The sequence below is a fragment of the Scyliorhinus torazame genome, chromosome 17 (assembly GCF_047496885.1).
Source record: "Scyliorhinus torazame isolate Kashiwa2021f chromosome 17, sScyTor2.1, whole genome shotgun sequence".
Lineage (NCBI taxonomy): Eukaryota > Metazoa > Chordata > Chondrichthyes > Carcharhiniformes > Scyliorhinidae > Scyliorhinus > Scyliorhinus torazame.
The window spans coordinates 11421867-11441937 of NC_092723.1; the positions used below are offsets into that span (position 1 = coordinate 11421867).

Here is a 20071-nt window from a genome sequence, read left to right on the forward strand (position 1 = left end):
GGCCTATTTTTCTTTAAATTCTGGCAGGGATGTGAAAAGAGGAGGGGACCCGAGCCTCAGTACTCCGAATAGTAAGTACGTGACCCTAGCTGTCCCTGGCTACTTTATATCAATCGAATTTTAAATTTACCTGGGGATTGACTCCTGCCAGGAGAAATAATTCCAGTTGGAAATGTGGGAGGTTGGGAGGGAAGAAAGAGCATCCATGACGGATCGGAGCGAAGGCAAATTACACTTGAGGCTATTGGCAGGTTGACCTCTAGTAACGGGATCCCTTTCACCTACAACACGAGTGTGTTCATTCTATACGTGATCAATACAAGACTTGGTGGAAAGGCTATATTAATGGATTAATGGGATTAGTATTCACAAAAAAACCTGTGTCACATCTTCGGGTAAATGCTTGGCATTCATAGTATTGATCCTTAGACTGTGCTAATTCTTTGAAATTTCAGTGCTCAAAATTTCATTGCTGAAAGCTACAAGATGAAAATTCCAGTTTTACTGTCAAACATATGCTGGCCTTTGTTCTAATTGAAATGATCTGCTGATATTTTAAATCAATATTAGATGTCTCTTTTTCCATTTTCGGGTACCTCATTGAGTAAAACGTTCCCAGTAGGATTGTGCGCATTCACCCTCCTGGAATAAAATACAAAGTGGGTTTGGAATTTTAAAATCTTTGATATGTTTTTTAACAGGGATTTACGAAGTGTCCTAGCTGTAGAAGTGAGAGCTTAAATGTTCGCCTTGAGCTGTGATAAATCATGATTTATCTTTGAGCTGAGTGTGCTGGTTCATCAGGAGAGTGGGTGTTATAACCCTGCATGGGACTCATCGAGCTGGGGATGATAGTTCCCTAGTGCTGATTGGGCTGAGTTAACCCAGGGGGCAGCACGGTCGCCTTGTGGATAGCACAATTGCTTCACAGCTCCAGGGTCCCAGGTTCGATTCCGGCTTGGGTCACTGTCTGTGCGGAGTCTGCACGTCCTCCCCGTGTGTGCGTGGGTTTCCTCCGGGTGCTCCGTTTCCTCCCACAGTCCAAAGATGTGCAGGTTAGGTGGATTGGCCATGATAAATTGCCCTTCGTGTCCAAAATTGCCCTTAGTGTTGGGTGGGGTTACTGGGTTACGGGGATAGGGTGGAGGTGTTGACCTTGGGTAGGGTGCTCTTTCCAAGAGCTGGTGCACACTCGATGGGCGAATGGCCTCCTTCTGCACTGTAAATTCTGTGAAACCAGCACGAGTAAACAGGTCAGCTGACAGGAAGGAGTGAGGACCCTGAGATGTGCAACAGGCCCTGTGTAAATACTGCTGTCATACTGAATACATGTCTTATGAACCACTCAGACTTCCCTTTGCTATTTACTTCAGTGTGAAAGGTTAACCCTTTTCCTTAATATAATTATGATTATGTGTGAATGAAAAGCTGCAACCTATTATATCTTCCTTTCTCCCTGTTCCTATCCCATTGTCATAATCGCTTTTGAATTCCTGTTATTTTTCAGTCCCTTGACCATGTTTGCTTCATGTTATTCTGCCTATTATTTTTCCTGTACTCTTCATCCCACTCTGCTTCATTGCTGCTTGGGTTGTGGCTCAATGGTCAAGTCAGTTTAGATTTTGGAGCATCTACGATTTGTCGCAAAGTAAGCGTGAATCACATAAGAGGAGGGCTGTAATTTATACCGCATCTGAGAGGGGTTTGCTTTGGCTTGCAGCCTCTCACTAGAAATGTGCACGTAGTACCATGTTTAGTTGTTGGAAGTGAATAACGAGGTGGAGTAAATTAGTGATGTAATTGAAAAATGGCAAGCAATGATTGAGTTTGTAAAGGAAGGGCAGTAGAAGTGAAGAAAAGGTTGATTGTTAATTATCAATTTCAAGTCGGTTGTCCCAACATATCAATGTGCACCATGCTCTTATGGGCCGAAGTTAATTAGTCCCAACCAAGCCAGCTGTGGTGCTGTCCCTAACGGCTGAAGCAAGAGAACAGGAAATACAGCTTTGTAACTCTGATAAAGTAATGGATAATAAAAAACCTAAAGCAACCTGCTGAAATATTAAGAGTCAATAGATGAGTACGGAGGTGTGGTATTTGCTTGAGGTTATTTTTTTCCTCCAGAGTATAGATTTTAACATGGATGCTGCGCTGGTAATCCTGGTAATGCTTGGCTCTGGAACTCTTGTCCTTGAATTATTTGAAATGAAATGAAAATCGCTTATTGTCACGAGTAGGTTTCAAATGAAGTTATTGTGAAAAGCCCCTGGTCGCCACATTCCGGCGCCTGTTCGGGGAGGCTGGTACGGGAATTGAACCGTGCTGCTGGCCTGCCTTGGTCTGCTTTCAAAGCCAGCTATTTAGCCCTGTGCTAAACCAGCCCCTCACAAGTAGGCTTACATTAACGCTGCAATCAAGTTACTGTGAAAATCCCCTAGTCGCCACACTCTGGCGCCTGTTCGGATACACCGAGGGAGAATTCAGAATATCTAATTCACCTGACAGGCATGTCTTTCGGGACTTGTGGGGGGAAACCGGATCACCCGGAGGAAACCCACGCAGACACGGGGAGAACCTGCAGACTCCGCACAGCAGTGATGCAAGCCGGGAATTGAACCCGGGTCCTTGGTGCTGTGAAGCAACAGTGCTAACCACTGTGCTATCGTAATATTACTACTATATTTTTGTCACAAACCCTCATGATCCACTCAGCTTATGCTATCTGAGCCATGCTCCCAAATGTTCTGGCAGTTCTACCTTGTACCAGTAGGCATGATTCAAGAAAAAAAAAATCTTCTCTGACACCTAACCCCGAACCTCTGTCGCAATCATTCTGTCAAAGAACAATACAGCACAGGAGCAGGCCCTTCGGCCCTCCAAGCCTGTACCGGTCATGATACCACCCTTGACCAAAACCATCAGCACTTCCTAGTGCCGTATCCCTCTATACCCATCCTATCCCTGTATTTGCCGAGATGCCTTTTAAACGCCATTAATGTATCTGCTTCCACAACCTCCCCTGGCAACGCGTCCCAGGCACGCACCACCCTCTGTCCTTTGGTTTAACAATATTAATTTGGTCAATGAACTTAATTCACTTTTGAGCTACAGATATGCCATTCCTCATTTATTTTCTTCTCAAATTAACAGTGTATTTTAAAATCATGAGTCATCTTATTCTGTCTCCAACTCGCCTTCTCCAGAACCTAAAAATGTTTAAATTGTTTTTCTTCCACTTAGGATGTTGAAACTTTAAACCATCTATTTACTTATTCCTGTTTTAAAACAATGGGGGGGGGGGTATTTTCAACTCCTATTTTTGAGGGGTGGTGAGGGCGGACCCCTCAAAATGGGCGCCCATTCGGGTTCTGGTCAAGTGGACTCTGTGTACCACTTTTAGCTGCGCTAGGTTGAGCCTAGAGTTTTTAAAAATAAATTTAGAGTACCCAATTCATTTTTTCCAATTAAGGGGCAATTTAGCGTGGCCAATCCAGCTAGCTTGCACACCTTTGGGTCGTGGGGGGCGAAACCCACGCAAACATGGGGAGAATGTGCAAACTCCATATGGACAGTGACCCAGAGCCGGGATCGAACCTGGGACCTCGGCGCCGTGAGGCAACAGGGCTAACCCATGTGGAGGTAGAGTTGATCCTGTGCAGTGCTTCGCTCCAGAATCCCCACCCTATTTCGAACCCCAAGTCTTCCTCCCATTTCCTCCTTGTCTTGTCCAGTTTGGTGTCGGCCCTCTCTCGCAGTCGTTCGTACATGTCTACAGTTTCCTCTGCCTAGGATGCCAGTAGCTCTTCTAATAGTGTCTGTCGTGGTGGTCGCGGATACGTCCTTGTCTCCTTCCGTAGGAAGTTTTTAAGCTTCCAGTATCTGAGTTTGTTGCCTTTAGCTGGTTGGAAAATCTGAGTCAGTTCTTCAAGTGTTGTGACCCTACCGTCAGTGTATAGGTCCTTGACTGTCAATGTCCCCCCGTCCTGAAGGTGGCGGCAGTGAGTGCTGGTGTGAACCTGTGGTTATTGCAGATTGGGGCTTTGTTTGACGTTTCGGTCAGTCTGAATTGCTGCCGTAGTTGGTTCCACGTTGGGAGGGTGGCTATCACCACTGGGCTGGGGTGTTTCTTGGGCGGGGATGGGAGTGCCGCCGTGGCGAGGGCCCGGAGAGAGGTCCCCTTGCAGGAGGCCTATTCCGCGCGCACTGTGGCTCCTTTACCCATCCCCTCACTCTTTCCGTTGTCGCTGCCCAGTGGTAGAATTGTAGGTTTGGGTGGGCTAGCTCTCCTCTGGATTTTGTTGTAGTTGAAAAAGGCCTTGGGGATGTAGATCGGGATGGATCTTAGTAGGAAGAGATATCTGGGCAGCACGTTTATTTTGATCGTCTGAACTCTCTCTCTCTCTCTCTCTCTCTCTCTCTCTCTCTCTCTCTCTCTCTCTCTTCCTCCTCCCCCCCCCCCCCCCCTTTGCTCACTGGAATTGACATTGACAAACAATCAATAAATCCACCCAGTGTCTTTTAACCTTTCTAACCTTGGTGGCGTCTTGCACCATGAATCTTGGCTGTTCACATTCATTCATCGGTTATTTTACTTTCTTACAACTGACTAAATCTTTTGAGCACTTGATCATTTTAGCTGCCTAGGAGATTTGTTCATTAGTTTGCCTGGACTGCCCAACATTGCAGAGAACAATTACTCATTTTGCAGAGATCCTGATTTACAGAGTTTTAATTAAAGGTGTACCGTGATGCTTAATAGGCAGTTCATAGATTCATAGAACCCCTAAACTGCAGAAGAAGGCCATTCGGCCCATCGAGCCTGCACCTACCATCTGAAAGAGCACCCTAACTAGGCCCACTCCCCCGTAAACCTACCTAGCCTTTTGGACACCAAAGGACAATTTAGCATGGCCAATCCACCTAGCCCGCACATCTTAGGACTGTGGGATGAAACTGGAGCGCCCGGAGGAAACCCACGCAGACATGGTGAGAACGTGCAAACTCCACATGTTCACCCAAGGCTGGAATTGAACCTGGGTCCCTGACACTGTGAGGCAGACGTGCTAACCACAGTGCTTATGTGATAACTTGTCATTTCCTGAATCTGCTGCAAAATTAATTTCATATTAGGAAATAAGTTCTAAGTTTGTAAGTATTAGTTATTGTAGGAGCACTAATTTTATTGACCATTCTCACATTCTTAGCCACTATTGTCGGAATGAACAAAGTGGCTGCTGAACAGTGCAGATGCTATTCAGGTTGGATAACTGATGTGTGTTTCTAAAAGCCCATGATACATGAGCTATTCAACATTTTCAATGTTCATTTTATTCCTTAGAAATGCACTCATAGTTGAAATAAAATTGAGCCACCAATGTGTTGCATTGCTCAGCTGAGCTGGTTTGGAAGTAGTCTGTGACATTCTCTCAGACTTTCAAGGAGCTGCCTAGAGGCTACAGAGATAGTGATGGCCTGAGATGGCCGTATTTCCACTTGTCTCTGTTAACACAGCTGAGCTTGGATCCTCTCCCATTTGGAGGTGGATTCTTGCTCATTGAATCACTTTGTTGGAGTACTGATGCCAAGTACTACCATGCTAAAAGCTCTGCCCTGTAACATGTGTGTATTATATAATATGAAAGACAGATGGCATTTCTTAAATTTCCAACAACTTAATAGCAATCCCAATATCTCCTCCACTGTGAATTTTGCCTCTTTGCTTAACTTGCGATGATCTAAGTTTGTCCTCCAGGCCTGCCATCCCATCATCATAATGTCAAATTCTTGTTACAAATTCCCCACAAAGGTTGTCACTCCAATTATAGCTGAAGCGTTTTAAGGGGCACTCGGGGGAATTCTAAAAGCAAATAACCCATACTGCTCTCATGTATGTTGTATCTGCTGCAAAGAGGAATGCATTGGAACTGGGACACACGTCCATTTGGAGAACAGTGATTGCACAAGGGATCAAAGGAGAGTAAGCTCACAAACCATGAAGAAATGTACAAAGGATCAGAGAAGAGGGACCTAATTAACAAAACAGTGAAGAAATTGAGACAAAGCCGCCTTCTGTACAGGGGGGGGGGGAGAGAAATGTTTCTGTACAGTGGTATTGATGTGCTTCAGGCCCTCATGGTTTTGATATGTTTCCCTGTTTGTCAAGTATTTAGTACTAAGACATTGAGCTCTGTAAATACCTCTCGCTGACTCGCCATTTATTTGTGCATGAATGATCAGTCATTCTGCCGGTGTCTACTGACTGTTGACTTTGCAGGAGCTTCAAATAGTCAGATTCTGCCTCCTTTGTTAGGGCTAACACCGAGCGACAGCTAATGTTAGTAGCTGTCATCGTTGCTTCCTTACATGAGGTGAAGCCGTTTTCTTAAACTTTTTTAATTTGAGAGATTTCCTCTTTCTCACGGAAAGTATGAGGAGAATAAATGCTACTGAGTTAAAATGGTTGAAAAGGAATGGGGGCAAAGTTTGCTCCAGTAATATATGTAGATTGTCTTGTGGCCAGGATGGATGTGACTAACAGCAGTTGTTAAGGTGCTGTATCTCCACTAGTAACTGAAGTCGCGACTGAAGTTAATAGATCGCAAGGCCTGCAATTTCTCAGTCTATACTTCTGGATATTAAATTCTGGTAATGGGGGGAAAATAATGACAAACATTTCATTCCTTGCATGGGTGCAGGTGAGATTCAAAACAAATCTGACCTTGCCCATTATTCGGGAGTAAAGATGTCTTGGTGCAGTTGTTTAGAACCTTGGCGAGACTACAGCTGGATTACTGTGCGCAGTTTTGGCCTCCTTACCCAAGGAAGGATATGCATGTCATAGAGAGAGTGGAGGTTCACCAGAGTAACTCGATTGTCTTGTGAGAAAAGGTTGACCAGACTGGGCCTGTAATCTACAGTGAGAGGTGACCCCCCCCCATTGAAATTTACAAAATTCTTACAGGATGAGATAAGGTAGACGTTGATGGGTTGTTTCCCCTGGCTGATTAGTCTAGAACTAGGGAGAGACAATTTCAGAATAAGGGGCAGGCCACTCAATAATTAGATGAGGAGGAATCTTTTCATCATTGCTGTGGTGGATCATTGGAATTCCCGACACCAAAGGGTTGTGGAAGCTCAATCACTGAACGTGTTCAAGAAAGAAGTTGATACATTTCTGGAGAATAATGACTTCAAGCGATATGGGAGACTAAGGAAAAATGATGTAGAGGTCGATGATTGGCCTGGACATGTTTGAAGAGTGGAGCAGGTTCAACAGATTGAATGGTCTACTGCTGTTCATATCTCCTACGTTGCTATCTTAATCAAACAGAAACACTTAGAAAAACCTGGAAGAGAAATAAGAGGAGTGTCTGAATATGGATTTGAAGGGTTAAATGGAAACCCCTCTTGTTATAACACCACATAGGCAGCAGACTAGATATATCAAAAAATATCATCATTATTTCGATGGCCTGAATATTTTGTCCGTGCATTCGTCTGGCTTGGAAGTGAGCGTGAAACTCACTCACTGCTGTGGTCAGCTGCAAAAGGCGATTTCACACTGGCTGGCCAATTGATCAGGCAGCCCATGCTGGGAGAAGCTCAGCGCTGCTGGGGAGAGCATTGTCAGGAAAATGGAGGATGCAGGCTAGCACTTTTAAAGTGCTTCCTCGGGGGCCGGCTGCTGTGGTGCTATCTTGGGGAGCTGCTAACCTGTTTTTTAAAAAAAATAATTTGCAATGGAAAAAGTATGCAAAGAGTATTCTTTTATTTACATTTTTTTTTCAAACCATTTTTAAATTTAGAGTACCCAATTCATTTTTTTCCAATCAAGTGGCAATTGAGCGTGGCCAATCCACTGACCCTGTACACCTTTGGGTTGTGGGGGCGAAACCCACCCAAACATGGGGAGAATGTGCAAACTCCACACGGACAGTGACCCATAGCCGGGATCGAACCTGGGACCTCGGTGCCATGAGGCCGCAGTGCTAACCACTGTGCCACCGTGTCACCCCGCAGAGTGTGTTCAAACACAAACCTCTATCCCCCGACATCTTTTAAAATTTTATTTCAGCTCCGGCATTTCACCCCACCCTGGATCAAGGTTGCACCTAAAACGTAAAGGTCACCTGGCCAAACGGTCCATCTGCCAACCATAAAATTGTGTTCAATTGGCCCCTTGATGGGCTAAATTGTCTATTTGATCGTTGGCCGTGCTTCCCACGCTCCCTCATGCCCGCCGACCAAAATACTGCCCGAGTGCGGGATGAGATTGGACACACGGCAGGCGTCTCCCCGCACGATTTCACGTGCTTTCGCGTGGGGTGTGCGTCCACCCAAGCAATTTAAAATCCTAGTCTTTGGCTTGATATTTTGATGTGCTGGATAAGAAAAGGCAGGAAGCGCGATTTGCAAACAACTTACAAGTTCATAAGTCGACCAATTATCAATTAAAGTCCATTAAAACTGGTGGGGATCATTTTAAAAATCTGGGAATTCGGGGTAATGTATTTAAAAACTAAAATTGAATCTTACAGATGCTGTTCTGTGAGATATAGTCAAGCTATTTCACAGTTAAGTAAGTTAGTATTACCAGCTGACAAGTGTGAGTAGGCTTTCTGACCCCATAAACCATTTGCAAAAGAGATGGTGCTGGTTGGGTTTTATTTGGTCCTGAAGTTGTTCCTAAAGTTTCTGAGCCCTGCGACGAGCAGGCAATCGGGGCGGTAGCATCCCAGCAAGTATCCAGGGATCAGGAGAGGGAGGGAGGTGAGGCTTCCGACCCACCCAGTGTCAGCCGCAATTCCAGATTGCACTCTCGATATCCCACAGTTGCAACCTTGCGGTGGCAAGGCAGTTGGGTTTCTGCCTCCCCACAGTTACTAAATCTCCTATCTAGGATTCTCTTTCCTTTAACCCAGGCTTGTCACTGGGAAGGAGCACCTTGGCTAAGCTGCAAAAAAAAGAAAAACCTTTTAATAGATTTGTCAAACAATTTTTCTTTCATAAACCATGTTAACTCTGCCGAATCATGTTACCATGTCCTTAATGGATTCTAGCATTTCTCCTTCTACCAATGTCAAACTTAGTCTGTAGTTCCATGTTTTTTTTAATCTCCCTCCTTTCTTAAGTAGTAGGGTTACATTTGCTACCTCCCAATCTGTGGGATTGTTCGAGAATTTAAGGAATTAAAATCAAAAATGAATATATATGTAATTTCTGTAGCTGCATCTTCAAAAACCCTGTACGAAGTCTTACAACACCAGGTTAAAGTCCAACAGGTGTGTTTCGATGTCACTAGCTTTCGGAGCGCTGCTCCTTCCTCAGGTTCACCTCTGAAAGCTAGTGACATCGAAACAAACCTGTTGGACTTTAATCTGGTGTTGTAAGACTTCGTACTGTGCTCACCCCAGTCCAACGCCGGCATCTCCACTTCAAAAACCCTGAGCATCGTGGTCTACATCACAGAGAATTTGCCAGCTTATAACCCTGTTAAGTTCTCTTGTACTTTTTACTAATATTAATGGCTTTTAGTTAGTTCCTTAGTGTTTTGTCTTCTATTGTGAAAAATGGGTCAAAATATTTGTTGAACATCTCTGTTGCCATTTCCTTATTGTAATTTCCTAATTGTAACATCTCCTGTTTCTGCCGCTAAAGAACCTGTTTGCTTTGGCTGACCTCTTTCTTTTTGCAAACTTGTAGAAGTTCTTACAATGTACATATATTTCTTGCTAATTTATTTTCATTTTATCCTTTATCCAGTTCTTGGTCATCCTTTGCTAATTTGGGCAAATTTAACTTGCCCCTCAAGATTGCCAACTGTCCTAAGTTGGCAGATGTAGTAAAGCAGCCATTTTCCAGTGTACTTTGTGTCCCCCAGGAATCCAGGGCCAACACCTTTTCTGTGTTTTAATGATTTTCCATTTTTAACTGTAATGGGAAAAGCATCGTCCTCTGTTGAAACGCCGTCATCTATTAAAACATCTCTTCCATGGTTACTGGTGCTTATCCTATTCTGCACAGTAGCCAATATTACGAATAAATTGTATTTTCCAGGCTGGTGAGATAAGGGGCCAAATTTTACCTCTGCAAGTTAATGTGTTCATGAGTGAGTTTCAATCTCGCGCAATACCTTTTGCAATCTCTTGAACATGCACAAAAAGCCACAAAATTAAACCCAAGATACAAAGTCAGTTCTTTAGTCTGGTGGTGAAGTTTAATTGGGCTACACCACGCCCCAAACTTAAATTCCACAATTTCTTTGCTTCTGAACTCCTTGGTTTGTCTGTTTTTGTTTTCTGACCAGGCTGTGCACTTCCTCAGCTGACAAGTCAGGCAGATCTCCTTACCACTTTTCTGAGCTGCCCTTAAGGCAGTAACAGGAAACCATCAGTGATGATTATTCCATTGCTAATTATCTGCATTATTTCATTCCATGGGCCACAGTGTAGTCAATTGTTGATTTGTAGCTTAATGCAACTGAGGTTGGAAACTGTATGAGTGGGTAGGGAGGGATTGTGGAGTGATTGGTGTCGATCTGTCCTTGATTTAAAAAGTCAAGAGTTTTGATTTCCTAAATGTTAATTTTCTGTTCTAGGATCGAAATACTTTTCATCGGTTTGATAAATTCAATGCCAAGTACAACCCAATTGGTGAATCGATTCTTCGTGAGATTTTCATCAAGACCGATAATTGCATTGAAGGCAAATATTTTGGTCACATTATAAAGGTGACTTTAAAGAGCCGTGGACGTTTTGTGGGTTGTGTTTTTTTTTTCTTTGTTTAATACTTTCTCCCTTGTTAAATAAAAGTGCGGTATGGTGGCACAGTGGTTAGCACTGCTGCCTCACAGCTCCAGGGACCCGAGTTCAATCCCGGCCTCGGGTGACTGTCTGTGCCGAGTCAGCACGTTCTCCCCGTGTCTGCGTGGGTTTCCTCCGGATGCTCCGGTTTCCTCCCACACCCCAAAGATGTGCAGGTTAGGTGGATTGGCCATGCTAAATTGCCCTTAGTGTCCCAAAGGTTAGGTGGGGTTATGGGGATAGGGTGGAGGCGTGGCCTTAGGTAAGGTGCTCTTTTGAAGGGGTGGGGCAGACACAATGGGCCGAATGGCCTCCTCCTGCTCTGTAAATTCTATGATTCATAATAATAACCTTTTATTGTCACAAGTAGGCTTACATTAACACTGCAATGAAGTTACTGTGAAAAGCCCCCAGTCGCCACATTCCGGTGCCTGTTTGGGTACACAGAGGGAGAATTCAGAATGTCCAATTCCCCCAACAGCACTTCTTTTGGGACTCGTGGGAGGAAACCGGAGCACCCGGAGGAAACCCACGCAGACACGGGGAGAACGTGCAGGCTCCGCACAGACAGTGACCCAAGCCGGGAATTGAACCCGGGTCCCTGGCGCTGTGAGGCAACAGTGCTGACCACTGCGCTACCGTGCTTGTTACACACCATGAACATGGGCAACCGATTGATTTTCCTCTACCCAGCTGCAGGAGAGTAACTGGGCACTATCATTGAGCAGCTTCTTGTGATAGAGGTTGTGACATTAATACATGGATAGTCACATGACAAACCATCGTCTTGCCATTCTGTGGTGTATAATGTGCTTGACTCCAGCACAATGCTGCCACCACTTATATTTCCTATTGAAATTAAAAGCACGGCTATAATGTATAAATTACCTGAATTTTCACAATGATCTCAAGGAAATCTTCCATGTTCTCGCTGAAGAGGGGGGTGTTAAATCTCAATGCCTATGCTGAACAGAGATGACAATGATGGGCAAACTGTTCATCTGTGCTTTATACTAACATATGGAAGAGGCCTTGGTCGATGTTGGATTTTTTTTTAATTCATTCATTCTATTGAATTCAAATTTCACCATGTGCCAAGGTGGGATTTGGACCCAGGTTCCCCAAAGCATTACCCTGGGTGTCTGAATTACTAGTCCAGTGACAGTACCGCTATGCTACAACCTCCCCGTGATTTTTGAGTCGTGCAGACGTGCTCAAGCTTTTGTCTTTGTGGGCCATATGGCTGTATACCATGCAGCCTTTGACCCACATATGAAGGTTAAATCCATATCCTTGTTTTATGTCATGAAATTTAAATTGCTGAGTTTAACAGATCTTGGTACTCTGGTTTTGGACTAATCTCCTAGTGGGTCAACAGCGGCCCTTTCCGAAATTCGGAGCCCTCTGTTTCAAGCAGCACAAACCAGCAAATGTGCAATTGAAATTTGATTGGTTACAAAAGTACTCTACTGAAAATCCCTCCCTAACAACTGTGTGGGAGTAGCTTAACCACAGGAACTGCAGCGGTTCAAGTAGGCAGCTCACCAACACCTTCTCAAAGGCAATTGGGGATGGGCAATAAATGCCCAGAAACATTCGGCCAACATTTTTAACAGGATCAGTGCAGCCTGAGTGTGGAGGATCTGGGGTGGTGGGTTGTGCTGGAAACTCTTGAAGAAAGGGAAGGGAAGAAAACATCTGCTTTGAAAAATATTCAGAATTGTAACAAGACAGCTGCCAATTCTTTTTCTTGTACCTCACAGGAAGTGATGGAAGATCTTGAAGAAAGTAAGTACCAGAATGCTGAGCTGCGCTTGTCTATATATGGCCGCTCCCGAGATGAATGGGATCGGTTGGCAAAGTGGGCGGTGAAACACAAAGTCTACTCCAACAATGTGTGCTGGTTGGTGCAGGTACCACGGCTTTTGTAAGTATTAGCATGTGCTGTAAAGCCACAAGTTACTTAAGCTCCAGCTTATCTTTCATCTTAAATCAAGGCATTGCCCAAACTTGACGGGGGTGAAATTGAATGTGGGCAAAACATTTTAGTTGGCTTATATGGCACACCTGATATTCAACTCTGCCCTCAGTTGTTGTACACACAGTCTTTATAGAACATTACAGCGCAGTACAGGCCCTTCAGCCCTCGATGTTGTGCCGACCTGTGAAACCACTAAACCCCATCTGCACTATTCCCTTATCGTCCATATGTCTATCCAATGACCATTTGAATGCCCTTAGTTTTGGCGAGTCCACTACTGTTGCAGGCAGGGCATTCCACTCCCTTACTACTCTCTGAGTAAAGAACCTACCTCTGACATCTGTCTTATATCTATCTCCCCTCAATTTTAAAGCTATGTCTTCTCGTGCTAGACATCACCATCCGAGGAAAAATGCTTATTTAGGCTTAGTAGTTTGGCGAGTTACTGCAGTCTGCATGCTGTAATGCAAAGCAAACCCAGATGAACCCTAAAGAAATAAACAGCTGGCTTGTAATGCAGAACAATGCCAGCAGCGCGGGTTCAATTCCCGTACCGGCCTCCCCGAACAGGCGCTGGAATGTGGTGACTAGGGGCTTTTCACAGTAACTTCATTGAAGTCTACTTGTGATAATAAGTGATTATTATTATTATTATTATTAAGAGCTAATCAATCTATTATTTCAACTTCCCATTGAGAAAACCACTAATGTGTAAACTATTCATAACATGATCAAGAATAAGAATTGCTCGCTGGCGCAGTGGGTAGCACTGCAGCCTCACGGCGCCGAGGTCCCAGGTTCGATCCCGGCTCTGGGTCACTGTCCGTGTGGAGTTTGCACATTCTCCCTGTATTTGCATAGGTTTCGCCCCCACAACCCAAAGATGTGCAGGGTAGGTGGATTGGCTGAGCTAAATTGCCCCTCAATTGGAAAAAATTAATTGGGTACTCTAAAATTTTTTTAAAAATAAGAATTGCTGTATATGTTTCAGCACAAGGGACTTTTTAAAAATAGTTTAGAACCATTAATAAGCATGTGATTCTGCAAAACATTGAAGTAAACCTTTCAGGACTTGCTGGAAATCCGCTCTGCTCTGTTGAGGTAACGGATGCTGTAGAATTGCTATAATGAGCTATTCAACTTCGTATTCAATTGCATTTAGTGATGTCTTCCGCACAAAGAAACAGCTGAGCAATTTCCAAGACATGCTGGAGAACATTTTTATTCCCATCTTTGAAGCGACAATTAATCCACGCAGTCACCCAGAGCTTCACCTGTTCCTTCAGCACGTGAGTATATTGAATATGTAACTCAAGTGGGAGGAGAGTGACTTTGTGCGAATGACTTGGCTCTAGAATGGAAGCTACGGCTTGTGCCACTTGACAATCATTGAGGCAGGGACAATGATTGAGGCAGGGAATTGTAATACCCAACCTAGATTTCAGTCATTGCTATTATTTCTGCTACATAACCCAAGGCTGGAGCATTCTCTCAAAAAGAAACATCAAGTTGCTTCAGTTTGAGTTGTGAGTTGAAACATTGTTATCACTGTTTTATATTTCACAGTTCCAAAATTCTGCCTTTTTTGCATTTTGATTTTATTTGCTTCGTAAGAATTAAGTGTTAAGAATTAAGTAAGAATTAAAATTCTGTCAAAAGAGAGAAACCTACATTATCTCACTCCTCTTCTGGAGCTACTTGAATCTCTGTGTTGCATGCTCTCAAAGTCACTTTGATCAGGCTACTCTAATCATGTTTAGTTCATGTCATGTAAACAGCTGCTAAATATCAGGGAGTTAAGTTCAAGAAATAATCAACTGAACTTGACTATCAGTGGGGAAATTAACCTGCAATTCTGTGCTCTTAGCAGAATGAGTTGAACGTTTTGGGGAGGGATCATGTAGATGCTACAATGGATTAAAAAAACCTTTTTACTAACACGGTGCTGGAACCAGGGCTGGACAGATCGAGGTCCAGGACTGGAAGGAGGCCGGTAGCAGCCAAGGTGCTTAAAGACTTTATGGAGCAGATGGGAGGAGTAGACCCATGGAGATTAAGCAGACCTAGGAGTAAGGAGTTTTCGTTTTTCTCCTATGTCCACAAAGTTTATTCGCGAATAGACTTTTTTGTTTTGGGAAGGGCGTTGATCCCGAAGGTGAGGGGGACGGAGTATACGGCTATAGCTATTTCGGATCACGCTCCACACTGGATGGGCTTGGAGATAGGGGAGGAAAAAGAACGGCGTCCACCCTGGAGAATGGACATGGGACTAATGGCGGATGAGGGTGTGTGTCTAAGGGTGAGGGGGTGTATTGAAAAGTACTTGGAACGCAATGATAATGGGGAGGTCCAGGTGGGAGTGGTTTGGGAGGCGCTGAAGGCAGTGGTTAGAGGGGAGCTGATATCAATCAGGGCACATAAAGGAAAGCAGGAGAGTAGGGAACGGGAGCGGTTGCTGCAAGAACTTCTGAGGGTGGACAGGCAATATGCGGAGGCACCGGAGGAGGGACTGTACAGGGAAAGGCAAAGGCTACACGTAGAATTTGACTTGCTGATAACGGGTACTGCAGAGGCACAGTGGAGGAAGGCACAGGGTGTACAGTACGAATATGGGGAGAAGGCGAGCAGGTTGCTGGCCCACCAATTGAGGAAAAGGGGAGCAGCGAGGGAAATAGGGGGAGTGAGGGATGAGGAGGGAGAGATGGAGCGGGGAGCGGAGAGTGAATGGAGTGTTCAAGGCATTCTATGAAAGATTATATGAAGCTCAGCCCCCGGAAGGGAAGGAGAGAATGATGTGCTTTCTGGATCAGCTGGAATTTCCTAAGGTGGAGGAGCAGGAGAGGGTGGGACTGGGAGCACAGATCGAAATGGAGGAAGTAGTAAAAGGAATTAGGAGCATGCAGGCGGGGAAAGCCCCGGGACGGGATGGATTCCCAGTTGAATTTTACAGGAAATATGTGGACTTGCTCACCCCGCTACTGATGTGAACCTTTAATGAGGCGAGGGAAAGGGGACAGCTGCCCCCGACTACGTCAGAGGCAACGATATCGCTTCTCCTAAAGAAGGAAAAAGACCCGCTGCAATGCAGGTCCTATAGGCCTATTTCCCTCCTGAACGTAGACGCTAAGATTCTGGCCAAGGTAATGGCAATGAGGATAGAGGATTGTGTCCCAGGGGTGGTCCATGAGGACCAAACTGGGTTTGTGAAGGGGAGACAGCTGAATACAAATATACGGAGGCTGCTAGGGGTAATGATGATGCCCCCACCAGAGGGGGAAGCGGAGATAGTGGTGGCGATGGATGCCGAGAAAGCATTTGATAGAGTGGAGTGGGATTATTTGTGGGAGGTGTTGAGGAGATTTGGCTTTGGAGATGAGTATATTAGATGGGTACAGCTGCTGTATAGGGCCCCGATGGCGAGCGTGGTCACGAATGGACGGGGGTCTGCGTATTTTCGGCTCCATAGAGGGACGAGGCAGGGATGTCCTCTGTCCCCATTATTGTTTGCACTGGCGATTGAGCCCCTGGCAATAGCATTGAGGGGTTCCAGGAAGTGGAGGGGAGTACTCAGGGGAGGAGAAGAACACCGGGTATCTCTGTATGCGGACGATTTGTTGTTGTATGTGGCGGACCCGGCGGAGGGGATGCCAGAGATAATGCGGATACTTGGGGAGTTTGGAGAATTTTCAGGATATAAACTGAACATGGGGAAAAGTGAATTGTTTGTGGTGCATCCAGGGGAGCAGAGCAGAGAAATAGAGGACTTACCGCTGAGGAAGGTAACAAGGGACTTTCGCTACTTGGGGATCCAGATAGCCAAGAATTGGGGTACATTGCATAGGTTAAATTTAACGCGGTTGGTGGAACAGATGGAGGAGGACTTCAAGAGATGGGACATGGTATCCCTGTCATGGGCAGGGAGGGTGCAGGCGGTTAAAATGGTGGTCCTCCCGAGATTCCTCTTTGTGTTTCAGTGTCTCCCGGTGGTGATCACGAAGGCTTTTTTCAAAAGGATTGAGAAGAGTATCATGAGTTTTGTGTGGGCCGGGAAGATCCCGAGAGTGAGGAAGGGATTTTTTGCAGCGTAGTAGGGATAGGGGGGGGCTGGCACTACCGAGCCTAAGTGAGTACTACTGGGCCGCCAATATCTCAATGGTGAGTAAGTGGATGGGAGAAGAGGAGGGAGCGGCGTGGAAGAGAGTGGAGAGGGCGTCCTGCAGGGGGACTAGCCTATAAGCTATGGTGACGGCGCCGTTGCCGTTCTCACCGAAGAAATACACCACAAGCCCGGTGGTGGTGGCTACTCTGAAAATTTGGGGGCAGTGGAGACGGCATAGGGGAAAGACGGGAGCCTCGGTGTGGTCCCCGATAAGAAATAACCATAGGTTTGCTCCGGGGAGAATGGATGGGGGATTTGGAACATGGCAAAGAACAGGAGTAACACAATTGAGAGATCTGTTTGTAGATGGGACGTTTGCAAGTCTGGGAGCGCTGACCGAAAAATATGGGTTGCCCCAAGGGCATGCATTCCGGTATATGCAACTGAGGGCTTTTGCGAGGCAACAGGTGAGGGAATTCCCGCAGCTCCCGACGCAGGAGGTGCAGGATAGAGTGATCTCGAAGACATGGGTGGGGGACGGTAAGGTATCAGACATATATAGGGAAATGAGGGACGAGGGGGAGATTATGGTAGATGAGCTGAAAGGGAAATGGGAAGAAGAGCTGGGGGAGGAGATTGAGGAGGGGCTGTGGGCTGATGCCCTAAGTAGGGTAAACTCATCGTCCTCGTGTGCCAGGCGAAGCCTGATACAATTTAAGGTGTTACACAGGGCGCATATGACTGGAGCACGGCTCAGTAAATTTTTTGGAGTAGAGGATAGGTGTGCGAGATGCTCGAGAAGCCCAGCGAATCACACCCACATGTTCTGGTCATGTCCGGCACTACGGGGGTTTTGGGTGGGGATGACAAAGGTGCTTTCGAAGGTGGTGGGGGCCCAGGTCGAACCAAACTGGGGGTTGGCTATATTCGGGGTTGCAGAAGAGCCGGGAGTGCAGGAGGCGAAAGAGGCTGATGTTTTGGCCTTTGCGTCCCTAGTAGCCCGGCGCAGGATACTGTTGATGTGGAAGGAAGCCAAGCCCCCGGGTGTGGAGACCTGGATAAATGACATGGCAGGGTTTATAAAGCTGGAACGGATTAAGTTCGCCCTAAGGGGATCGGCTCAAGGGTTCACGTTCGTCGAATACCTCACAGAAAGATAGAGGGAATGGAAAAGAAGAAGACAGCAGCAGCAACCCAGGGGGGGGGGGGGGAGACCAGAAGGACTCTCCGGGATGTTAGTGTATAAGTATAATATGTATAGGTTGTTGTTATAGGTAATTGTATTCTGGACTGCTGAATTGTATTTTTGGAGAGTATTTATTTTGGACAAGGCAGTTGCCATTTAGTTTTGTTTTGTTTTTTAATTTTGATGTTGATTATATATTATTTATTTCTTGTTTAAAAAAAACTGGCCATTGTTATTTATATTGTTATATTACTGTGTAAAAGATACACAATGTACTGTTATGGTTGGCCAAAAATTTTGATTAAAATATATATTTTTTTAAAAAACCTTTTTACAATGTTGGGTTTTTAATTCCTCAACCCTTGCATGTTATTCCTTATCAGATGGACAAAAAAACAAATGCAGCAAAGAAGATCTTTTTAATAATTCAAACCCTTCCACTGCTGTTGAATTAACAGCTTTAATGTGGCTGAGGGCAGCGCTCGGTGCAATTTATAAATTCCTCTCTCCATGGAGCACTGAGGTTAGCTTGGCGCATTCCCCTGTGGCTATGCCCATGATCTGCGAATTGAGGGATAAATTCAACGGCATGCGGCTATCTTGCAGTGTGCTGCAGGATTCCCAGTGCTGTCTTCAATAGCTTTTAAGGAGAATGACTTGGAAGAATGCGTGCAATGAATGAAATTGTCTGCTTTTACAGGTTGTGGGCTTCGATAGTGTTGATGATGAGTCCAAGCCAGAAAACCACATCTTTAAATCGGACAGCCCATTACCTGTGAATTGGACAGAAGATGATAACCCGCCCTATGCTTATTACCTTTACTACATGTATGCGAACATGACAGTCCTCAATCATCTCCGCAAGTATGGGCTTGATTTCCAATCATTCCGTAGCTTACCTTTAAGTGTCTCCAGAATGTTAAAGGGAATCCTCTTTAAAGAACTCCTCTGCACCATTTATTATAATGTTTCTCAGTCAGTGGGAATAAGCTTGGATATCACTGTTCTGGCTCTGACAGAAGCTCCATACATTGAATCCTGATTATCACCTTTCCTCCTTTTCCATGTTGACCCCACACCTTAAAACAAATTTTAAAAATTCACTTTGCGACCAACTTTGCGTGGGCAGCACGGTAGCATTGTGGATAGCACAATTGGCTACAGCTCCAGGGTCCCAGGTTTGATTCCGCTTGGGTCACTCTGTGCGGAGTCTGCACATCCTCCCCGTGTGTGTGTGGGTTTCTTCCGGGTGCTCCGGTTTCCTCCCACAGTCCAAAGATGTGCAGGTTAGGTGGATTGGCCGTGATAAATTGCCCTTAGTGTCCAAAATTGCCCTTAGTGTGGGGTGGGGTAACTGGGTTATGGGGATAGGGTGGAGGTGTTGACCTTGCGTAGGGTGCTCTTTCCAAGAGCCGGTGCAGACTCGATGGGCCGAATGGCCTCCTTCTGCACTGTAAATTCTATGACCTATGAACTGTAACTGACTCCATGAAATTTTCTCGCGAGTATCCACCTTTTATAAAATAATTTTTTCTTCCCCTGATGAATGACCCAAACTGATTTGATATTTGGTGGAGGGACATATATTACCTGTGACTTTACTTTGTTTTTTTGATAGAATTTCACTTTAAATTTAAAAAATTGACTCCACTATAGTCAACAGTAATAAAAACAAATGCAGCATAGAAGATCTTTATGAATAATCTCTTATTAGTGTCACATGTAGGCTTACATTAACACTGCAATGAAGTTACTGTGAAAAGCCCCCAGTCGCCACATTCCGGTGCCTGTTCAGGTACACTGAGAGAGAATTCAGAATGTCCAATTCACCTAACAAGCACGTCTTTTGGGACTTGTGGGAGGAAACCCACGCAAACAGGGAGAACGTTCAGGCTCCGCACAGACCGGGAATCGAACCCGGGTCCCTGGTGCTGTGAAGCAACATTGCTAACCACAGTGCTACCGAGATCATGATTTTGAACTTCTGTTTCATTAATCAAAAT

The 20071-nt window shown here is 45.2% G+C and overlaps 1 protein-coding gene across 3 annotated transcripts in view; it reads left to right on the forward strand.

Moving 5' to 3' along the window:
* LOC140393712 (AMP deaminase 2-like) overlaps positions 1 to 20071 on the forward strand; it is a 160999-nt gene that overhangs the window by 122869 nt on the left and 18059 nt on the right. For all 3 annotated transcript variants that reach the window (XM_072480025.1, XM_072480023.1, XM_072480026.1), the window contains exons 11-14: positions 10598 to 10729; positions 12566 to 12729; positions 13946 to 14072; positions 18769 to 18932. In XM_072480025.1, the coding sequence (XP_072336126.1) occupies positions 10598 to 10729; positions 12566 to 12729; positions 13946 to 14072; positions 18769 to 18932 (587 nt within the window). The remainder of the gene's footprint in view (positions 1 to 10597; positions 10730 to 12565; positions 12730 to 13945; positions 14073 to 18768; positions 18933 to 20071) is intronic.